This window comes from Coffea eugenioides, unplaced genomic scaffold, assembly GCF_003713205.1.
Source record: "Coffea eugenioides isolate CCC68of unplaced genomic scaffold, Ceug_1.0 ScVebR1_2569;HRSCAF=3620, whole genome shotgun sequence".
Taxonomy (NCBI): domain Eukaryota; kingdom Viridiplantae; phylum Streptophyta; class Magnoliopsida; order Gentianales; family Rubiaceae; genus Coffea; species Coffea eugenioides.
The window spans coordinates 1-23,279 of record NW_020863066.1 but is presented as its reverse complement, the minus strand read 5'-3'; the positions used below and the strand labels follow the sequence as shown (position 1 = coordinate 23,279).

The window sequence follows — 23,279 nt, the reverse complement described above, 5'->3', positions numbered from 1 at the left end:
AGAAAGAGGGGGAAGCTGCCTTCATCTGGGACCAAAACCCTACAACAAGACCCAGATTTCAACATAAACCAACATATTCACCACCTTATCCCTACCATCCAAGTTCTCACCCTGTCTATAATACCAATATCTCTTACCCCCGACCTCGCCCAAATTACGCCAACCCGCCTACGGCCCCTTTTCAAATATCTCAACCAAATTTTCCACAAACTCGTCCACGTCCTACTTACAGTCCGAGGTTTCCCCCACCAAACAGACCCACCTATAACTATCCCCAACCTACTGACACCTACAATCAAAACCATACCCGAATATTCACCAACCTAGGCAGGCCTTTGGACCAATTGTATGAGCAATTGAAGGCTGCCGGCAAAATAGGCGTGATTCCCCCTCCATCTTATCCTTATGGCATGCCGGTTGGGTACAATCCACATGCTATTTGTGCTTATCATTCAGGAGCACCTGGTCACTCCACTGCCAATTGCCGACTCCTCAAGCATAAAATTCAATACATGTTAGAAGCAGGGGAAATCGTGATTAAGAAAAGAGAAGAGCAAGGACCGAATGTGAGCAAGAATCCCTTGCCGGAGCACGCCGATACTGTTGAAGTTATCATGGATAATGAGGAATTCGAAGAGCTTGTCCGAAGTATGTCAAATAAGACAGAAGCGTTTGGGATAATGGATCAACCTTTTGTGATAGAGGAAGCATCGTATGAGGAAGACAAAAGGCCCTTCATTTTAGACCTAACCCCATCTGAAAGTGCGGCTTTAGAACCTGTGGTAATTGAATTCCCAGAACAAGTGTCGGTTTTAAGTTTACGACAAGTGCCGTGGAATTATAGTGAGCCCGTTTTGCAAATCGGGGGTAAACAAATTTTAAAGGAAGAAGTGTCTGCTGTTACGAGATCAGGAAAGATTGCAAGTTCATCCACTGCCAGCACCCCAATCAAATTAAGCAACCATGAACCGACTCCGAAACCCGCAGTGACCGAAAGAGAAGCATGGGATTTTCTCAAGAGGCTTAAGAGAAGCGAATACAATGTGGTTGAACAGCTGAACAAAATGCCTGCCCAAATTTCCATTTTAGACTTGCTTTTCTCCTCCGACTTGCACAGGGATGCGTTACTTGAAGCTTTGACTCAGGCTCGGATTCCTAAAGATATTTCGGTTGACAATTTCTCGCACATAGTCGAAAATGTATTGACTGCTAAACAAATCACTTTTTCTGATGAAGAGCTGCCTGCGGAAGGAACTGGTCATAACAAAGCCTTATATGTAGCTGTGAGGTGCACTAGGAAAATGTTGCCTAAAGTACTGATCGACAATGGGTCTGCCCTCAATATTTGTCCTTGGAGAACGTTGGTGAAGTTAGGGTTGCAAGATGTCAAATTAAAACCTTCAGAGACCGTAGTTCGAGGATTCGATGGAGCCCAAAGGGAGTCCATAGGAGAAGTAAATTTGGTGGTCGAAATGGGGCCCGCTCGATTTCAGATAGCCTGTCAAGTTATGCACTTTCCCAGTGTCTATAATGTTTTACTCGGGCAGCCATGGATTCATAGCTCTGGCGCTGTGCCCTCTTCCTTGCATCAAGTATTGAAATTTATGGTGAATGACCAGCTGATAACCATTTTTGCTGAAGAAGATTGCATTGTAATGGCCGATTCTGAGTCTGAGGAGGATGGTAACCGAAACGCTTCAGTGTCTTCTTACCGTACGGCTGATATTGTCTCTGTGAGTTGGATAACGAGTGAGGACTCAAAAGATGAAATAGTTTTGTCAGCGGCCAGTGTTATGATGGCCAAGGAGATGATTCGCGGAGGATATGAATTTGATAAGGGATTGGGACGCAATCTACAAGGCATTCTGAAGCCCGTGGAACTCATCGAAAAGAAGGACCTATTTGGTTTGGGATTCCGTCCGACTGCCAGAGATATACAAGAGATGAAAGCACGCAAAAGGGCAGAAAAAGAAGGCAAGCAAGGTGCTTTAGACATTCCGCCACTACGCTATACCTTTCCAAGGCCGACTGAAGTGGTTACATCTGAATTTAGTCCAATTGATGAAGTGGAAACAAGTCTGACTCAATTGTTTGTGGGAGCAATATCCGAAGATGGACCATCAGCTGATGCGGAATTTCCAAACATCCCCGAAGGAGCTATACACAATTGGACTGCCGAGTACCTCCCCGTACGAAAGGAGTTTCGGTAAATCTAAAGGGGGTTGTCGTTTACTAAAGTTCATGAAAACTTTTTCTTGCATATGTAAATAGTTCAATAAAAGCATCTTTTGCATTTATGCTCTTAGCTTGTTTCCGCTTTGATTTGAAGTTTTATGAAAGTGCATAGTTTATTTTTATCATGTTGTTCGTTTATGTATTTATTTTCTTATTGTCTCGAATTTCTTAATTCTTTCAGATGGCCAAAAATAAAATTATTTGACCCTTTAGATATCACTGTTCTGGAATCTGATGATGACAATCTCTATATCACTCACGACTTGGAAGTTATGGAATTCGAATTTCAAAGCGAGAGTGATAATAAGGAAGTATTTGATTCTTTTTCAAAAGATCTTGAACAATATGAGGAGAAATCTAAACCGAACGTAGAAGAAACAGAAGTTGTTAACATTGGCACTTAGACTGAGGTTAAGGAGATACAAATCAGCATTCATTTGAATAAAAAGCAGAAAGAGGAGATGATCGAATTTTTGTCTATGTTTCAAGATGTGTTTGCATGGTCTTATGACGATATGACTGGCATTTCGACTGATGTAGTGGTGCACAGATTACCCACAAACCCAGCTTTTCCACCAGTGAAGTAAAAACCCCGTAAATTCAAACCAGATATGAGCCTCAAAATAAAAGAGCAAAATGAAAAGCAGCTTAAGACTAATATTATCATTGTATCCCATTACCCTGTTTGGCTCTCGAATCCAGTCCCTGTTCCAAAGAAAAATGGAGAAGTGCGAGTTTGTGTTGATTATAGGGACCTTAATAAGGCCAGCCCTAAAGATGACTTTCCTTTGCCAAATATCCATATCATTCTGGACAATACTGCCGGACATGAAATTGAATCTTTTTGTGATTGTTTTGCTGGATATCATCAGATCTTAATGGCTGAGGAGGATAGAGAAAAGACTGCTTTTATCGCCCCTTGGGGCACCTTTTTCTATCGAATAATGCCGTTTGGTTTAAAGAATGCTGGAGCTACTTATCAAAGGACTATGACTACTTTGTTTCATGACATGATTCACAAGGAGATGGAGGTCTACGTGGATGACATTATAATTAAATCCAAGAAAGTCGAGGACCATTTGATTGATTTAAGAAAGTTGTTTGAAAGGTTGTGAAGGTACAATTTGAAGTTAAATCCTGCAAAATGCGCCTTTGGAGCACCAGCTGGTAAATTGTTAGGCTTCATTGTCAGCAAAAAGGGCATAGAGATAGACCCGGTAAAGATCAAGGCAATTCGAGACATGCCAGTGCCAAAGACGCAGAAAGATGTGAAAAGTTTTTTGGGGAAGATTAATTTCATTGGGAGATTCATTGCCCAATTAACCGCCACGTGCGAGTCAATGTTCAAGTTGTTAAAAAAGAATGTGCCGTTGCATTGGAATGAGGAGTGGCAACAAGCTTTCAACAAGATTAAAGATTATTTGCTACAGCCTCCGGTTCTAGTGCCACCCAAACTGGGCCGGCCTTTGATCATGTACTTATCTGTGCTCGACGGAGCAGTAGGGTGTGTTCTGGGGTAGCACGACAACTCGGGAAGGAAAGAGCAAGCCATCTACTATCTTAGCAAGAAATTCACGCAGTATTGGGCTAATTATTCGTTTATTGAGAAAAGCTGCTGTGCTTTGGCCTGGACAGCTCAAAAGTTAAGGCACTACCTGCTAAGTCATACTACCTATCTCATCTCCTGCTCCGATCCTCTGAAATACCTCTTGGAGAAGCCGATGCCAACTGGGCGCCTAGCCAAATGGCAGATGATTCTTTCAGAGTTTGATATTGTTTTCGCTTCGCAAAAGGCCGTCAAGGGACAAGCTATAGCCGATCATTTGGCAGAAAATCCAAAGGACGATGATTATCAACCGCTCCATACCTATTTCCCTGATGAAAAGGTTTTATTTGTTGGTACCGTGGAAGATATGAGCGAGCAGTGCCCTAAATGGAGATTGTTTTTCGATGGTGCAGCTAATTCTTTTGGAGTCGGAATAGGAGCAGTTCTTGTATCCCCGGAGGGGAAGCATTACCCTGGAGCTACTAAATTGCAATTTGCCTGAATAAATAATATGGCCGAGTATGAAGCATGTATTTTTGGTCTTAAAATGGCTTTGGAAATGGAAGTTAAGGAGTTAATAGCCTTCAGTGATTCAGATTTACTCGTGCACCAAACATTGAAGCAATGGATAACCAAAGATTCAAAAATCTTGCCATACCACTGTAATTTGCTCAATCTGGCTAAACAATTTCAAATTTTGGAATTCAGACATCTCCCACAAGCCCGAAATGCATTTGCAGATGCCTTGGCCACCTTATCTTCTATGATACAATATCCAGACGAATTAGGAATCGAGCCTATCCAAATTCAACTCCAAGACAAGCCTGCTCATTGTTGGGTAGTAGTCAAGACATCTGACAAAAGCCCTTGGTACAATGATATTAAGGAATTCATCAAAACCGGGTCTTACCCTCCAGAAGCTAGTGCAAATGACAAGGGTTTCCTGCGCAGAATGGCCTCGAAGTTTTTCTTAAATGGAGAGGTATTATACAAAAAGACCTTAGATTTGAACCTCTTAAGATGCATCGATGAAGATGAAGCTCAATACATGATGAAAGAGGTGCATAGCGGTGTCTGCGGACCTCACATGAATGGACATTTGTTGGCAAAGAAAATTATGAGAACCGGGTATTTTGGCTTACAATGGAACGCGATTGCATAGATTTTGTCCGGAGATGTATTAAATGTCAAGTGCATGGCGACATCATACGCGCTCCTCCCACCGAATTGCACAGTATGATTGCCCCATGGCCCTGCTCGATGTGGGGTATGGATGTGATTGGCACAATTGACCCTCCTGCTTCAAATGGGCATCGATTTATATTGGTGGCAATTGAGTACTTCACCAAATGGGTCGAAGCGGAATCATTCAAGCACGTGACAAAGAAGGTGGTGGCGAATTTCTTAAGAGATCACATCATATGCCGATTTAGGGTGCCGGAAACATTGATTACAGACAATGCCAAGAATCTCAACAATGATATGGTGGACGGGCTATGCGAACAGTTCAAAATCAGACATCGCAACTCTGCCATCTATAGGCCGCAGATGAATGGAACTGTAGAAGCCGCAAACAAGAATTTGAAGAAGATCATTCGCAAGATGACTGAAAAGCATCGTGACTGGCATGAAAAGCTCCCTTATGCACTAATGGCGTATCGCACTTCTATCCGAACATCAACTAGGACAACACCCTACTCGCTCATGTATGGAATGGAAGCTGTGCTACCTGCCGAGGTCGAAATCCCTTCATTGCGTATTCTAATGGAGACCAAGTTGGAAGAGGCTGATTGGATAAAGCAGCGTTATGAACAACTGTCCTTGATTGATGAGAAACGACTTAATGCTATTTGTCACGACCAATGTTATCAAAAACGCGTGGCCCGGGCCTACAACAAGAAAGTCCATCGGCGTACATTTGAGGAAGGTGACCAAGTACTAAAACGAATTTTGCCAGTACAGGATGAGGCAAAAGGCAAATTCGCTCCAAATTGGCAAGGGCCATTCATTGTTCAAAAGGTACTACCTGGTGGAGCGCTTGTTTTAGCAGAGATGGATGGACAAACATTCCCTCAACCTATCAACTCAGACATGTGTAAGAAGTTCTTTGTTTGATTATGCAAATTTCTTTTAGAAGTTACGCTAGCGACGAGACAAAAGTCGGGCCATCTTCTTTTCCACTTGAAACATTCAATCCCTACTCGTCCCTTTTGAGCTATCAGACTAATAATTTTCATTTGGCAACCCCTGAGGATTGCAAACCCCACACTGGGGCAAATTTATTGTGAGAAAAAGAAAAAACCCCACACTGGGGCAAATTTAATTTTCTGAAGAAAAATGCAAAAGTAAGGAAAATGCAATGAAAAATGCAAAGAGAGAAAATCCAATCAAACTAGGGGCAAAATTTTCCTCAGTTTTCGTTCAAAATTGGAAATGATCTCAAAATGATGCAATCTCAGATTATTTCACACTTTTCATTAAAAAATCTTTGCTTTCAAGCCTCAACTTTCTTGAAAACACCCCACCTGACCTCATTACAAAAGCCCAAAGTCCTGGCTTTCGTCACTTGCTGTATTTCTATTAGGAAGTTCGCTAATCAACTGGCAAGTGATGTCCACAATGCCTTCGCCTAAGCTTATAAGGGAAGCGCATTTTACTGATGCCAGCGATCTTCAACTCACATTCTTGAGTTGATCATGGCCGAACTTTCCCATCGTTCTTTAGGTGAAAACCCGAAAGGGCACCTCAAAAAAAAAACAAAAAAAAAAGAAGAAAACAAAACAAAACAAGAAGCAAAAAGGGCGGGGGCAACCTTGGTGAAAACTCGAAAGGGCGCCAAGGTAGGGTTCTGCAATGAGCGAGCACGAGGAGGAACAGCTGGTGACTTGGTTCATTTGGATTTCTCTTCGTTTTGTAACACTTCTGTCAATATTGGATTCCGGAACAAAGATATCCAGAGACTCGAATGTGACATCTGTTGGCCAAAAGCTGTGTCTCACTTTGAATAGATATTCTTTTGCAAATACATTCCTATGAAGTTCATTTTTCCTCATGACATTTTTATGGGTTTAAGCATGATTGGTTGTGTCTGCATTCTTTTGCATGATGTGACAGCCCCACTTTCCCCTAAGGCGAACCAAAGAGGTTAGCGGACTGCCTGCCCAGCTCTCGCCAGGACTAACGGTGCAGTATAGAGCGATCTTTCACGTTCCGGAACTTATAACGCGCGCAAATAAGGCAAAAGGGCAAAATAACCCAAAATAAAAGAAAATGAAATCCGGAGTCGGCCATGAATAGTAACCGACTCGTCCGAACCCAACCAAACATCGAATTACATATACCCCATAACATTTAGCCTTTACAAACCAAAATGACATTTAAAAGTGATACAAAAGTCGCTACATATATGGTTTGCCAAAACAAAAGTGAAAACGGCCCTAATGATACATTTAGGGTCCCATTTTATATACAATACAAAAGAGTCATTCATCTAGTTCATTTGGCAACCATTTATCAAAATTCATTCCAAAAGAGTCATATTCCTGTAAGGAAAACAAAAGGAACGGGGTGAGCTAATTGCCCAGTGAGAATACAACTCAAGCAACCAAGTTCATGGATACATCAAGCTTAACAGTCCAATTTACCAAAATAAATAAAGCCACACATTAATAATGAGGATAAAAGGATACGGGTGGCTCTCAAGAGCCCTTTTCCTCGTTTGAATTCTTGATCAGGTCTCATTGACTCTCCGTCAATGTCTGAAAGGTAACCAACCGTAGACTCCTCTTAACTTCCATTCCCTTCCTCCTAACATTCCTCAACCGGGCCCGAAATCCAAACACTTGCATTGTGGTATTACTCGAGTAAACCGGAATCAAGAGTCTCTCATACTACAAGATTCCCTATGATGTTGCCCCAAGGCACATTAATTGGCACGACCAAGCCCTCGCCGGCTCGATTCAATCAATAACCAATGGGGTTGAGCTCATGGATAATATTTGAAGTCATGTATTTCATTTCATATAACATTTCATATAACTTTCCAATAACATGCGGAACAATATGTGAAAGTGATAAAGTACACTCTCACCTGGATCAATCAACATTCAACATCTCAAGTACAAAGATCAAAGCCATGTAATAGCACATAAGTGAGTAGTACACTCACCAAGCTAGCACAATGTGGTTTCAAACACTTTAGTCAAAAGAACGTTGTGCACCACGTCACGCCCTAAAAACATGCAAACAAATACAATGAAACTCGATAACGAGTCATAAACCAAGGCCAAACATGACCCCAATAAGGTTCCATAAACATTTACAAACAATAGAGGAAACCAGAAATTAAGAAAGGGCTTTAACTAAGGCCTTGATATGAAAACCGGATTTGACCTCATAATGCGGTAATGGCACAACTCTCACTACAATTATCGGATGAGGGTGTAAGACCCACCATTTCGAAGCCAAGAAACAGAACTACAATAATGTAGAAGGTCACTCAATCCAGTTCCTAACACAACTAGGTCAAATATACGAAATACTATACCAGAATTCCCAAAACAGGTTTGCAAAACGCAGAAAACTGTACTCGGTATATCTCAGTCCATACAAGTCCAAATTCCGAAATTCCAAAGGCATAAGTTAGCTAAGACATTCAGCTACATTTCATCAGAAGACACCAACTTCAAAATCCAAACCAATTCCAGTCAAAATAGCCAAATACAAACTCAGTTTTCGCATTCTGATCAAAGCAGAACAGCTACAGTAATTTCGTCATAACTCACTCTACACTCATCCAAATGCCCTGAAATTTTGCAGGAACCTCCTACTCATCAATACCTACAACTTTCATGTTTTGAACAAAGTCCAATTCGGCCTCTAACCCTATGATCCAAAACCGGACAGAATTGGGAAAAATATGAACCCTAACTTTTCATTTTCCATCCAAATCCAAAATTGATTACATTTTCTTATCCAATACACCTCATAGAGCCATTATCAGCCATTACCATTCATCATACAAGGCCACAACATCCCATTCATATTAAACCAGAAAAATTCCCAATAAAATAAAAAAATTCACCAAAACTCTTCAAATCAAGAAATAAATCATATATTCCTTCACTCATGCCACCATTAAGCATAATATAACCATCATTAGGTTTAGGGGAGAGGTTGTAGCATCACTTACCAAGAAACAAGGGAAAGAGAGATTGTGGACACCTTTGCTCTTCAAAACAACTTCACTACAACCCTTACTAGCACTAGAAGATAGGATTTTATGGAGTGGAATCTTGTTTATTCGGTTGATTTAGATGATTTGCTAGTAGAAAGCTTGAAGATTGAAGAGTTCTTCTTCTTGCAAAAGAGTGAGAGAGAGCCGGCCAAGGAGAAAGAAAAATGAGGAAATTTTGTGAATTTTTGATATTTAATCCTTTGGTCAAAAAAGTCAAGAAAGTGAATAGTAATTCTTAAAGTCCAACCAATGAGATTGTGACACTTGTCACACTCATTAAATGCATTCCTATCTTTCTTTTCTCTCTCACATCAATCACTTCACACACACTACTTATCTCTTAACACCCGATAAATTTTTCACAGTATCCGAAACTTAACCTTATTGGCCGAATTTTTCCGAACTTTTTGCACTAGTGGGTCCCACGTCCAATATAGATTCTTAATTTTCTAAAAATTCACCAATGCTAGAAAAATCATCTTAAAACTATAACTGCTCATAAAATCCACTAAGAAAATATTTCTAAGCCAGAAAATGCAGAAAACATGCAATTAAGGGGAAATAAACCCTAGGAAAATAATTAGGGTTTTACGGGTTCTCACACTCTCTCCCCCTTAAAAGAATTTCGTCCTCGAAATTCCTTATCATGGTTCACAAATAGCTCAAGGTATTGTTTTTTTTTTTCCACCTCCCAGGTAGCCTTTTCTATCCCATGATTTTTTTTTTCTTCGCGAACACTATTCTCTCTCCTACCCAAACCCTGCGATCCTTACAAACCATACCAAGAGTCAAACGATGATTTTCCCCAAAGGATTACTACTTTCAGGTAGGCGTGATATCCATTTCGTCCATCAGAATTGGGACTGACAAATGGATGAGTAACACCGGGATCTACTAATATTTCCGTAAAAATACCACAATCGTACCTTCCTCAATCTCAGGAGAATCGGGGACCTGTTGTGGCTCCAGTGAATACACTCGAGCTGCTACTTTAGGTTTCGTCCCATTCCCCTTATCCGGTCCCGTGTTGGTCTTTGACATAGTTTGAGCTCCCCTTCCTTCTTGCGTCATAAGTAGGCAGGTAGCAAGCTTGTGGTCTGCGCTTCCACAACGCAGACATTTGCCTCCTTTCTTCCAGCAATTGTCTTCAGAATGATTCGACTTTCCGCAATACCCGCAAGGTCCGCGTGCTGCAGAAGCCGAGCCTCCTCTCTGGCCTCTCCCCAACTGGCTGCCTCGTGACGGGCTCTCTCGTGACACTCCCGGTACCCTTTCTTCCCCAATTCCTCGCCCAAACTTGGAAGGGGTACTCTCATTCCCCTGCCCCGAATTATTTCCAGGAAATCCTCGCTTTTTCGCCTGGAAATTTCTTACTTGCAATCTGGCACTCTCTACCCGTTGGGCCTTCTCAACGGCCTCGCTAAAAGCATTGATTTGAGCCACTGCGAGGTCCTTCTGAATCTCCACGTTTAGGCCCTGGATAAAACGCCTAATTCGCCGTTGCTCCGTCACAATCAACTCAGGCGCAAATTTGGACAGGCGGGTGAACTGGCTCTCATATTCTGCCACCGATTGAGCTCCTTGGCGGAGTCGGATGAACTCATCTTCCTTCCTTTCCTGAACCAGAGGAGGGAAGAATTTCGCGTTAAACTCCCTCATAAAATTTACCCAAGTCCTGGGCGTTTGTTCCCTCTCCCATTTTTGCCGAATGACATTCCACCAGGAGCGGGCCGCCTCTTCCAGCTGGAAAACGGCAAAAGTCACCTGCCGTTCTTCGGTATAGTGCAGGGCGGCAAAAATATCGACCATCTTTTCGAGCCACCTTTCGGCAACATCCGGATCAGGTCCCCCGATGAACTTGGGTGGGGCAAACTTTTGAAATCGTTCCAGAGCTCTGTCTTCGCTCTCAACATGATTGCCAGGGTTTCCAGGGTTTCCAGGATTAGGGTTTGGATTCTGGCCTTGTTGCTGCACCACTTGTGCCAACAGGTTTGTCATTTGCTGCATAGCGGCAGCTATCTGTACATTAGGGTCAACTCTCGGTTCAGGATGGGGTCCAGAGGAGGTTTCTCCAGTACCCCGGTCTGGCGTAGGTTGCCTATTCCCGCGCCCACGGCCCCGTCCACTACGTGTACCGTCCATACAATCTAAGTCGATCTAGGTCACAAAATAAATATACTGTTAATGGGCAATGGGCACCTAACCCCTCCTTTTCGCAGCCCGAAACAGGAACAAGTAAACAAGAACAAATAACTACTCCACTCCCTCGTCGAGCATTTAAACACATAACACATATACAGAGAACACATAACAGTATCAACATGTATACAGAACAGTCAGTCAAGTACATATAAAGTCATCCATAGAATCGCAATTTCTAGTTCGCCCCATTCTTTCTAACCTAGACTCTCGTGTCTTTCGTATCCGGGCGCAAGAATCCCATTTAAGATAATTCACAACTCGAGCCGGCCGGTCCCAAGCGTAAATCATCCATATTATAGATTCCTACCCGACATACATATCTCTCTTCCTCAAGTTGCATAATAAAGATTTTTACACTTATAACATGCCCCATTCATAACCTACGCTCAAACGAGCACTTAGACATCTCCATGAAATCAGGACCATAACACCACTTGGCCCTAGGCTCACTCCGCGCAGAGACCACGCGAAGTGGCTCTGATACCACCTGTGACAGCCCCACTTTCCCCTAAGGCGAACCAAAGAGGTTAGCGGACTGCCTGCCCAGCTCTCGCCAGGACTAACGGTGCAGTATAGAGCGATCTTTCACGTTCCGGAACTTATAACGCGCGCAAATAAGGCAAAAGGGCAAAATAACCCAAAATAAAAGAAAAAAATCCGGAGTCGGCCATGAATAGTAACCGACTCGTCCGAACCCAACCAAACATCGAATTACATAAACCACATAACATTTAGCCTTTACAAACCAAAATGACATTTAAAAGTGATACAAAAGTCGCTACATATATGGTTTGCCAAAACAAAAGTGAAAACGGCCCTAATGATACATTTAGGGTCCCATTTTATATACAATACAAAAGAGTCATTCATCTAGTTCATTCGGCAACCATTTATCAAAATTCATTCCAAAAGAGTCATATTCCTGTAAGGAAAACAAAAGGAACGGGGTGAGCTAATTGCCCAGTGAGAATACAACTCAAGCAACCAAGTTCATGGATACATCAAGCTTAACAGTCCAATTTACCAAAATAAATAAAGCCACACATTAATAATGAGGATAAAAGGATACGGGTGGCTCTCAAGAGCCCTTTTCCTCGTTTGAATTCTTGATCAGGTCTCATTGACTCTCCGTCAATGTCTGAAAGGTAACCAACCGTAGACTCCTCTTAACTTCCATTCCCTTCCTCCTAACATTCCTCAACCGGGCCCGAAATCCAAACACTTGCATTGTGGTATTACTCGAGTAAACCGGAATCAAGAGTCTCTCATACTACAAGATTCCCTATGATGTTGCCCCAAGGCACATTAATTGGCACGACCAAGCCCTCGCCGGCTCGATTCAATCAATAACCAATGGGGTTGAGCTCATGGATAATATTTGAAGTCATGTATTTCATTTCATATAACATTTCATATAACTTTCCAATAACATGCGGAACAATATGTGAAAGTGATAAAGTACACTCTCACCTGGATCAATCAACATTCAACATCTCAAGTACAAAGATCAAAGCCATGTAATAGCACATAAGTGAGTAGTACACTCACCAAGCTAGCACAATGTGGTTTCAAACACTTTAGTCAAAAGAACGTTGTGCACCACCGTCACGCCCTAAAAACATGCAAACAAATACAATGAAACTCGATAACGAGTCATAAACCAAGGCCAAACATGACCCCAATAAGGTTCCATAAACATTTACAAACAATAGAGGAAACCAGAAATTAAGAAAGGGCTTTAACTAAGGCCTTGATATGAAAACCGGATTTGACCTCATAATGCGGTAATGGCACAACTCTCACTACAATTATCGGATGAGGGTGTAAGACCCACCATTTCGAAGCCAAGAAACAGAACTACAATAATGTAGAAGGTCACTCAATCCAGTTCCTAACACAACTAGGTCAAATATACGAAATACTATACCAGAATTCCCAAAACAGGTTTGCAAAACGCAGAAAACTGTACTCGGTATATCTCAGTCCATACAAGTCCAAATTCCGAAATTCCAAAGGCATAAGTTAGCTAAGACATTCAGCTACATTTCATCAGAAGACACCAACTTCAAAATCCAAACCAATTCCAGTCAAAATAGCCAAATACAAACTCAGTTTTCGCATTCTGATCAAAGCAGAACAGCTACAGTAATTTCGTCATAACTCACTCTACACTCATCCAAATGCCCTGAAATTTTGCAGGAACCTCCTACTCATCAATACCTACAACTTTCATGTTTTGAACAAAGTCCAATTCGGCCTCTAACCCTATGATCCAAAACCGGACAGAATTGGGAAAAATATGAACCCTAACTTTTCATTTTCCATCCAAATCCAAAATTGATTACATTTTCTTATCCAATACACCTCATAGAGCCATTATCAGCCATTACCATTCATCATACAAGGCCACAACATCCCATTCATATTAAACCAGAAAAATTCCCAATAAAATAAAAAATTCACCAAAACTCTTCAAATCAAGAAATAAATCATATATTCCTTCACTCATGCCACCATTAAGCATAATATAACCATCATTAGGTTTAGGGGAGAGGTTGTAGCATCACTTACCAAGAAACAAGGGAAAGAGAGATTGTGGACACCTTTGCTCTTCAAAACAACTTCACTACAACCCTTACTAGCACTAGAAGATAGGATTTTATGGAGTGGAATCTTGTTTATTCGGTTGATTTAGATGATTTGCTAGTAGAAAGCTTGAAGATTGAAGAGTTCTTCTTCTTGCAAAAGAGTGAGAGAGAGCCGGCCAAGGAGAAAGAAAAATGAGGAAATTTTGTGAATTTTTGATATTTAATCCTTTGGTCAAAAAAAGTCAAGAAAGGGAATAGTAATTCTTAAAGTCCAACCAATGAGATTGTGACACTTGTCACACTCATTAAATGCATTCCTATCTTTCTTTTCTCTCTCACATCAATCACTTCACACACACTACTTATCTCTTAACACCCGATAAATTTTTCACAGTATCCGAAACTTAACCTTATTGGCCGAATTTTTCCGAACTTTTTTGCACTAGTGGGTCCCACGTCCAATATAGATTCTTAATTTTCTAAAAATTCACCAATGCTAGAAAAATCATCTTAAAACTATAACTGCTCATAAAATCCACTAAGAAAATATTTCTAAGCCAGAAAATGCAGAAAACATGCAATTAAGGGGAAATAAACCCTAGGAAAATAATTAGGGTTTTACGGGTTCTCACACTCTCTCCCCCTTAAAAGAATTTCGTCCTCGAAATTCCTTATCATGGTTCACAAATAGCTCAAGGTATTGTTTTTTTTTTTCCACCTCCCAGGTAGCCTTTTCTATCCCATGATTTTTTTTTTCTTCGCGAACACTATTCTCTCTCCTACCCAAACCCTGCGATCCTTACAAACCATACCAAGAGTCAAACGATGATTTTCCCCAAAGGATTACTACTTTCAGGTAGGCGTGATATCCATTTCGTCCATCAGAATTGGGACTGACAAATGGATGAGTAACACCGGGATCTACTAATATTTCCGTAAAAATACCACAATCGTACCTTCCTCAATCTCAGGAGAATCGGGGACCTGTTGTGGCTCCAGTGAATACACTCGAGCTGCTACTTTAGGTTTCGTCCCATTCCCCTTATCCGGTCCCGTGTTGGTCTTTGACATAGTTTGAGCTCCCCTTCCTTCTTGCGTCATAAGTAGGCAGGTAGCAAGCTTGTGGTCTGCGCTTCCACAACGCAGACATTTGCCTCCTTTCTTCCAGCAATTGTCTTCAGAATGATTCGACTTTCCGCAATACCCGCAAGGTCCGCGTGCTGCAGAAGCCGAGCCTCCTCTCTGGCCTCTCCCCAACTGGCTGCCTCGTGACGGGCTCTCTCGTGACACTCCCGGTACCCTTTCTTCCCCAATTCCTCGCCCAAACTTGGAAGGGGTACTCTCATTCCCCTGCCCCGAATTATTTCCAGGAAATCCTCGCTTTTTCGCCTGGAAATTTCTTACTTGCAATCTGGCACTCTCTACCCGTTGGGCCTTCTCAACGGCCTCGCTAAAAGCATTGATTTGAGCCACTGCGAGGTCCTTCTGAATCTCCACGTTTAGGCCCTGGATAAAACGCCTAATTCGCCGTTGCTCCGTCACAATCAACTCAGGCGCAAATTTGGACAGGCGGGTGAACTGGCTCTCGTATTCTGCCACCGATTGAGCTCCTTGGCGGAGTCGGATGAACTCATCTTCCTTCCTTTCCTGAACCAGAGGAGGGAAGAATTTCGCGTTAAACTCCCTCATAAAATTTACCCAAGTCCTGGGCGTTTGTTCCCTCTCCCATTTTTGCCGAATGACATTCCACCAGGAGCGGGCCGCCTCTTCCAGCTGGAAAACGGCAAAAGTCACCTGCCGTTCTTCGGTATAGTGCAGGGCGGCAAAAATATCGACCATCTTTTCGAGCCACCTTTCGGCAACATCCGGATCAGGTCCCCCGATGAACTTGGGTGGGGCAAACTTTTGAAATCGTTCCAGAGCTCTGTCTTCGCTCTCAACATGATTGCCAGGGCCAGGGTTTCCAGGATTAGGGTTTGGATTCTGGCCTTGTTGCTGCACCACTTGTGCCAACAGGTTTGTCATTTGCTGCATAGCGGCAGCTATCTGTACATTAGGGTCAACTCTCGGTTCAGGATGGGGTCCAGAGGAGGTTTCTCCAGTACCCCGGTCTGGCGTAGGTTGCCTATTCCCGCGCCCACGGCCCCGTCCACTACGTGTACCGTCCATACAATCTAAGTCGATCTAGGTCACAAAATAAATATACTGTTAATGGGCAATGGGCACCTAACCCCTCCTTTTCGCAGCCCGAAACAGGAACAAGTAAACAAGAACAAATAACTACTCCACTCCCTCGTCGAGCATTTAAACACATAACACATATACAGAGAACACATAACAGTAGCAACATGTATACAGAACAGTCAGTCAAGTACATATAAAGTCATCCATAGAATCGCAATTTCTAGTTCGCCCCATTCTTTCTAACCTAGACTCTCGTGTCTTTCGTATCCGGGCGCAAGAATCCCATTTAAGATAATTCACAACTCGAGCCGGCCGGTCCCAAGCGTAAATCATCCATATTATAGATTCCTACCCGACATACATATCTCTCTTCCTCAAGTTGCATAATAAAGATTTTTACACTTATAACATGCCCCATTCATAACTTACGCTCAAACGAGCACTTAGACATCTCCATGAAATCAGGACCATAACACCACTTGGCCCTAGGCTCACTCCGCGCAGAGACCACGCGAAGTGGCTCTGATACCACCTGTGACAGCCCCACTTTCCCCTAAGGCGAACCAAAGAGGTTAGCGGACTGCCTGCCCAGCTCTCGCCAGGACTAACGGTGCAGTATAGAGCGATCTTTCACGTTCCGGAACTTATAACGCGCGCAAATAAGGCAAAAGGGCAAAATAACCCAAAATAAAAGAAAATGAAATCCGGAGTCGGCCATGAATAGTAACCGACTCGTCCGAACCCAACCAAACATCGAATTACATATACCCCATAACATTTAGCCTTTACAAACCAAAATGACATTTAAAAGTGATACAAAAGTCGCTACATATATGGTTTGCCAAAACAAAAGTGAAAACGGCCCTAATGATACATTTAGGGTCCCATTTTATATACAATACAAAAGAGTCATTCATCTAGTTCATTTGGCAACCATTTATCAAAATTCATTCCAAAAGAGTCATATTCCTGTAAGGAAAACAAAAGGAACGGGGTGAGCTAATTGCCCAGTGAGAATACAACTCAAGCAACCAAGTTCATGGATACATCAAGCTTAACAGTCCAATTTACCAAAATAAATAAAGCCACACATTAATAATGAGGATAAAAGGATACGGGTGGCTCTCAAGAGCCCTTTTCCTCGTTTGAATTCTTGATCAGGTCTCATTGACTCTCCGTCAATGTCTGAAAGGTAACCAACCGTAGACTCCTCTTAACTTCCATTCCCTTCCTCCTAACATTCCTCAACCGGGCCCGAAATCCAAACACTTGCATTGTGGTATTACTCGAGTAAACCGGAATCAAGAGTCTCTCATACTACAAGATTCCCTATGATGTTGCCCCAAGGCACATTAATTGGCACGACCAAGCCCTCGCCGGCTCGATTCAATCAATAACCAATGGGGTTGAGCTCATGGATAATATTTGAAGTCATGTATTTCATTTCATATCATTTCATATAACATTTCATATAACTTTCCAATAACATGCGGAACAATATGTGAAAGTGATAAAGTACACTCTCACCTGGATCAATCAACATTCAACATCTCAAGTACAAAGATCAAAGCCATGTAATAGCACATAAGTGAGTAGTACACTCACCAAGCTAGCACAATGTGGTTTCAAACACTTTAGTCAAAAGAACGTTGTGCACCACCGTCACGCCCTAAAAACATGCAAACAAATACAATGAAACTCGATAACGAGTCATAAACCAAGGCCAAACATGACCCCAATAAGGTTCCATAAACATTTACAAACAATAGAGGAAACCAGAAATTAAGAAAGGGCTTTAACTAAGGCCTTGATATGAAAACCGGATTTGACCTCATAATGCGGTAATGGCACAACTCTCACTACAATTATCGGATGGGGGTGTAAGACCCACCATTTCGAAGCCAAGAAACAGAACTACAATAATGTAGAAGGTCACTCAATCCAGTTCCTAACACAACTAGGTCAAATATACGAAATACTATACCAGAATTCCCAAAACAGGTTTGCAAAACGCAGAAAACTGTAATCGGTATATCTCAGTCCATACAAGTCCAAATGCCGAAATTCCAAAGGCATAAGTTAGCTAAGACATTCAGCTACATTTCATCAGAAGACACCAACTTCAAAATCCAAACCAATTCCAGTCAAAATAGCCAAATACAAACTCAGTTTTCGCATTCTGATCAAAGCAGAACAGCTACAGTAATTTCGTCATAACTCACTCTACACTCATCCAAATGCCCTGAAATTTTGCAGGAACCTCCTACTCATCAATACCTACAACTTTCATGTTTTGAACAAAGTCCAATTCGGCCTCTAACCCTATGATCCAAAACCGGACAGAATTGGGAAAAATATGAACCCTAACTTTTCATTTTCCATCCAAATCCAAAATTGATTACATTTTCTTATCCAATACACCTCATAGAGCCATTATCAGCCATTACCATTCATCATACAAGGCCACAACATCCCATTCATATTAAACCAGAAAAATTCCCAATAAAATAAAAAATTCACCAAAACTCTTCAAATCAAGAAATAAATCATATATTCCTTCACTCATGCCACCATTAAGCATAATATAACCATCATTAGGTTTAGGGGAGAGGTTGTAGCATCACTTACCAAGAAACAAGGGAAAGAGAGATTGTGGACACCTTTGCTCTTCAAAACAACTTCACTACAACCCTTACTAGCACTAGAAGATAGGATTTTATGGAGTGGAATCTTGTTTATTCGGTTGATTTAGATGATTTGCTAGTAGAAAGCTTGAAGATTGAAGAGTTCTTCTTCTTGCAAAAGAGTGAGAGAGAGCCGGCCAAGGAGAAAGAAAAATGAGGAAATTTTGTGAATTTTTGATATTTAATCCTTTGGTCAAAAAAAGTCAAGAAAGGGAATAGTAATTCTTAAAGTCCAACCAATGAGATTGTGACACTTGTCACACTCATTAAATGCATTCCTATCTTTCTTTTCTCTCTCACATCAATCACTTCACACACACTACTTATCTCTTAACACCCGATAAATTTTTCACAGTATCCGAAACTTAACCTAATTGGCCGAATTTTTCCGAACTTTTTGCACTAGTGGGTCCCACGTCCAATATAGATTCTTAATTTTCTAAAAATTCACCAATGCTAGAAAAATCATCTTAAAACTATAACTGCTCATAAAATCCACTAAGAAAATATTTCTAAGCCAGAAAATGCAGAAAACATGCAATTAAGGGGAAATAAACCCTAGGAAAATAATTAGGGTTTTACGGGTTCTCACACATGACATGTGAATTTATCTTACATACATCATTTTTTTTAATCATTGAATTTTAATAAATGACAATCCCCGTGATTTGTGCAAAGCATACCTTGGATTCAGTCATCTTTTGGAAATGGTCGTGATTCAGCAGGGCCCGTTGCACAGATCTCATAATATGGCTAAAGGCATACCTGGTCAGTCTGGGAAAAATCAGAAAGTCTTTGAAATAATAAACCCAACTAAATCAGATACCACAACCAAAGTTGATGAAGGCATCAAATAACTCATGTTTACACGATTCTGAAAGGGAAACGGATCAAATGATGGTGGCAAATGACAATCCCCGTGACAATCCCCGTGATTTTAATCATTGAATTTTAATAAATGACAATCCCCGTGATTTGTGCAAAGCATACCTTGGATTCAGTCATCTTTTGGAAATGGTCGTGATTCAGCAGGGCCCGTTGCACAGATCTCATAATATGGCTAAAGGCATACCTGGTCAGTCTAGAAAAAATCAGAAAGTCTTTGAAGTAATAAACCCAACTAAATCAGATACCACAGCCAAAGTTGATGAAGGCATCAAATAACTCATGTTTACACGATTCTGAAAGGGAAACGGATCAAATGATGGTGGCAATTTCTTTGTTTCTTTTCTTTTGCAGAAAAATTGCATGCACAGATGAAAGCAATCACACCTTGCACTGGAATCGGTGTCGAAAAGAGTTCGCCAGTGGACAAAGGCGGATCGAAAATGTTGCAAGCAAATTTGATTAAAAGGTAAGTACACTGGAATTTCTCGATTTTAAATTTCCTGTCTCGAGTCAGTCCCGATTTTAAATTTCTTGTTCGGGTCAGTCCCGATTTTAAATTTCTTTGTCTCGGGTCAATCCCGATTTTAAATTTCTTATCTCGGGTCAGTCTCGATTTTAAATTTCTTTGTCTTGGGTCAGTCCCGATTTTTCCGATTTTAAATTTCCTGTCTCGGGTCCGTCCCGATTTTAAATTTCTTGTCTCGGGTAATTCCCGATTTTTAAATTTCCTGTCTCGGGTCAGTCCCGTTTTTAAATTTTCTGTTCGGGTCAGTCCCGATTTTAAATTTCCCGCCTCGGGTCAGTCCCGATTTTAAATTTTCTGTCCCGGGTGAATCCCGATTTTAAATTTCTCATTCGGGTCAGTCCCGATTTTAAATTTCCTGTTCGGGTCAGTCCCGTTTAAATTTCCTGTTTCGGTCAGTCCCGATTTTAAATTTCCTGTTCGGGTCAGTCCCGATTAAATTTCTCATTCGGGTCAGTCCCGTTTTAAATTTCTTGTTTGGGACAGTCCCATTTCAAAATTTTGTCAAAAGGGTCAGTCCCCATTTCTAAAGCGTCCATCGTTCGAGACGTTCGCAGCCAAATAACACAGGTAAGTATTTTGGTGTCTACTTCTTTGTCTCAAGTTTTTCCAAAACTCAGACAAAGAGGGGCAAACTGTAGACACCAAATTTTGATTTCAAACTTTATTCATTTAATTAATTTTATTTTATTTTAGTTGTTTCGATTTTAGGTTTTTATTTTATTTTATTTTATTTTATTTTTTGATTCGTGTCTCTTGTTTTATTTTAATTGAGTTAAGAGTTTTTTTGCACTAAATTTTCGAAAAAAAAAGAAAATAGGAACAAAAAGGAAAAAAGGAAAAAAGAAAGATAATAAAAATGGCAAGTGGGGGGCATGCATTAGGACAAGTGTCCCCTTTATGTATTGGACAATTAAGCACTTAAGGGATTAGATGTTAGACACTTGGAGGCCTAAGATTTAAAGGAAAAGAAAAACAAAAAGAAAAGGCAAGGGTGTGGTGGCTAGGGTTGAAAATGAGGGGATAGACGAAAAGAAAAAAAGACAGAGAGCTACGTTCAAGGGAGGAGAAAAAGAATAACGGCTGAGAAACAAAGGGGAGGAAGGAGCACGTAAGGATCTAGGGGAGTAGTGAAAGAAAACAGATGGCAAGAAAGAGAGAGGGGGAGGCTAGTTGGCGGCTGGGGAGTTGAGAAAAAAAAAACAGAAGGCTACGGGGCGTTTTCTTGGAAAGGAGGGGACGACTGATAAAAAAGGGGAGAACGGCTGGAAAGAGGAACGGCAAGGGAAAAATTTCTGGGAGGCGAGCGAGAGAGAAACGAGAGAACGGTGGTAGAGAGAAAAGCGGAGAGCAAGAGGGGGATTTGGAAAAAAATTTCGGGAGAAAAAAGGGAAAATCTGGGCAAAGGAAGCTACTAAAAAAACCAGAAAAATTCCAGATTTTGCGTTGCCTCCATCAGAACCAGTAGCAGGTTCCTTTTGATTTCCATGAGAAGTGATCATCTTCCAAGCTCGCGGGTCTCCATTTTCCTCAAGTTAAGATCTTCAAGGTAACCATTTTTCTTTTCATCTTTCTCTGCTTACACATACCCAGAATTATATGCTTCAGTATTTGGTTTCTGTTTTCATCTCCCGTTTCCTTCGGCTCTTTCTTTTTCATGTTCGTTGTTTCAGATCTTGGTTTCATACCACCGCATCCGAGTCTTGTGTCATTGTGGACCATAGGACCTTTTTCTGTACAGATTATATTGCTTTTCTCTTAGTTAGAAACGAACTCAGTAGAAAGTTCATTAATGCATCCGGATCTGCAAGTCGCTTATTCCTAACTCAAAATTTACCTTTTGTTGTGCATGCTCAATCTGGTATTTTGGCAATGGGTTTAGGGAAGACTAACTTTCATGCTTATGGTTCTGTAGTCTGGAAATGTCCAGTTCAAATTGTTTAGGAAAATGCAGTCTTGCTTGCGCTGATTCCTTTGTTTGTTGCTATCATTTCGTGGGTTCATTTTGCTCCATGTTTTCTTTAACTCACCTGTTGACTGTTAGAATCCTTTGGATGGATGTGAGTTATGCCCAGAAGGCGCACAACCAAAAATTCATTGGTTCGCTTGTAGCTTGATAGGTATACCGTGTATGCATTCACCCCAAGCTGTCTTCATGTTGTCCAGTCGTATGGGTGAGTTTGTTGGGTGTAGACCATTGCATTTGGATGATAATTAACAACACGGGTAGAAAGCTATAACATTGAGCTTTAAGTCATCTTTATTTGCCTCAATCTTGCCCATACAATGCTTTATCATTGGATGTTGTTAAAATGGAAATCTGGAATTCTTGTTTGAAAAATGAGAAAAGTTGCATTTCATGCTCCTGTTTTGCTGTCTCCTCTTCCGTAACATCCCACCAAGTGGGTCTCCTCATCTACTTGATGAGAGAAAATTGGATGAGTGAGTTGAGTTTGCATGTTTAAAACACTTGAATCATGTTCGAACACTTGCTGGAAAATGAACAATCAAATTGCCGAACTTTTTTTGTATATTTTTCCAGAATTTTTGCATGATCTCTTCCTAAGTTTTCTGCTTGTTTGGATGGTGGTGTTTATGTAGTTGCTTAGCCTAAAGTTGTAGGGTTGGTTTTGAAAAATATCTAATCAAAGTTGTAATTAAGAAATCTGCGTTGGAGACGGAAAGTGCAGCAAGTTTTTTTTGGTTGCAGCCACTTCATCCGTAAGCTTGCATGAAAGTTTTAAGAGTTTGCATAGTTCTTTCTATGTTGTTGCTTGTTTGGATTATGGTAGCTATGTAGCCCAAAGCTTTGATGTTTGGTTGAAAAAATACCCAACTCCCCCTCGGTTGCCGAAGCTTCAAAGCATAGGAAGCTGATTGCAGAAGCCTTGCGGCACTTTTTCTCCTTCCTTCTTTTGCTGTTTAATTTTTTTTACCCCTGATGGTCAGCTCCGATTCTTTGTTTCAATCCTGCAATGAAGTTGCATGTTTAGTCGATGATGGATAGGTAGAATTCTGGTTTTGGTGAATTCGCGTGCACGATGAAAAGGGAAAGAAGGTTATTGCTAGAATGGTGCAGAAACTCTTTTCATTTCTTCGTTGTTTGCATGCATGGAAAAGCTTTTCAAAACTACACCTCAGCCCTCAAGTCTCCCCTTGTTCCACTATGGCCCAAGCAATTGAAAAGATTAAT

General features: G+C 41.2%; 3 protein-coding genes across 3 annotated transcripts; all 3 read left to right on the top strand.

The window, feature by feature from the left end:
* Nucleotides 1–410: 410 nt before the first annotated feature.
* On the top strand, nt 411–2,210 carry LOC113756974. Its single transcript, XM_027300404.1, has one exon. It carries the CDS (start codon nt 411–413, stop codon nt 2,208–2,210), a length of 1,800 nt encoding a protein of 599 aa, XP_027156205.1.
* Nucleotides 2,211–4,328: 2,118 nt separating this feature from the next.
* LOC113756973 lies at nt 4,329–4,943 on the top strand. Its single transcript, XM_027300403.1, has one exon. The coding sequence runs from the start codon at nt 4,329–4,331 to the stop codon at nt 4,941–4,943; it is 615 nt and encodes a 204-aa protein (XP_027156204.1).
* A 107-nt stretch (nt 4,944–5,050) lies between these two features.
* On the top strand, nt 5,051–5,800 carry LOC113756975 (uncharacterized protein K02A2.6-like; the record flags this gene model as incomplete). Its single annotated transcript, XM_027300405.1, has 1 exon — nt 5,051–5,800. A coding segment is annotated over exon 1 (750 nt), but the record flags the coding sequence as incomplete, so codon positions are not given.
* Nucleotides 5,801–23,279: the final 17,479 nt, after the last annotated feature.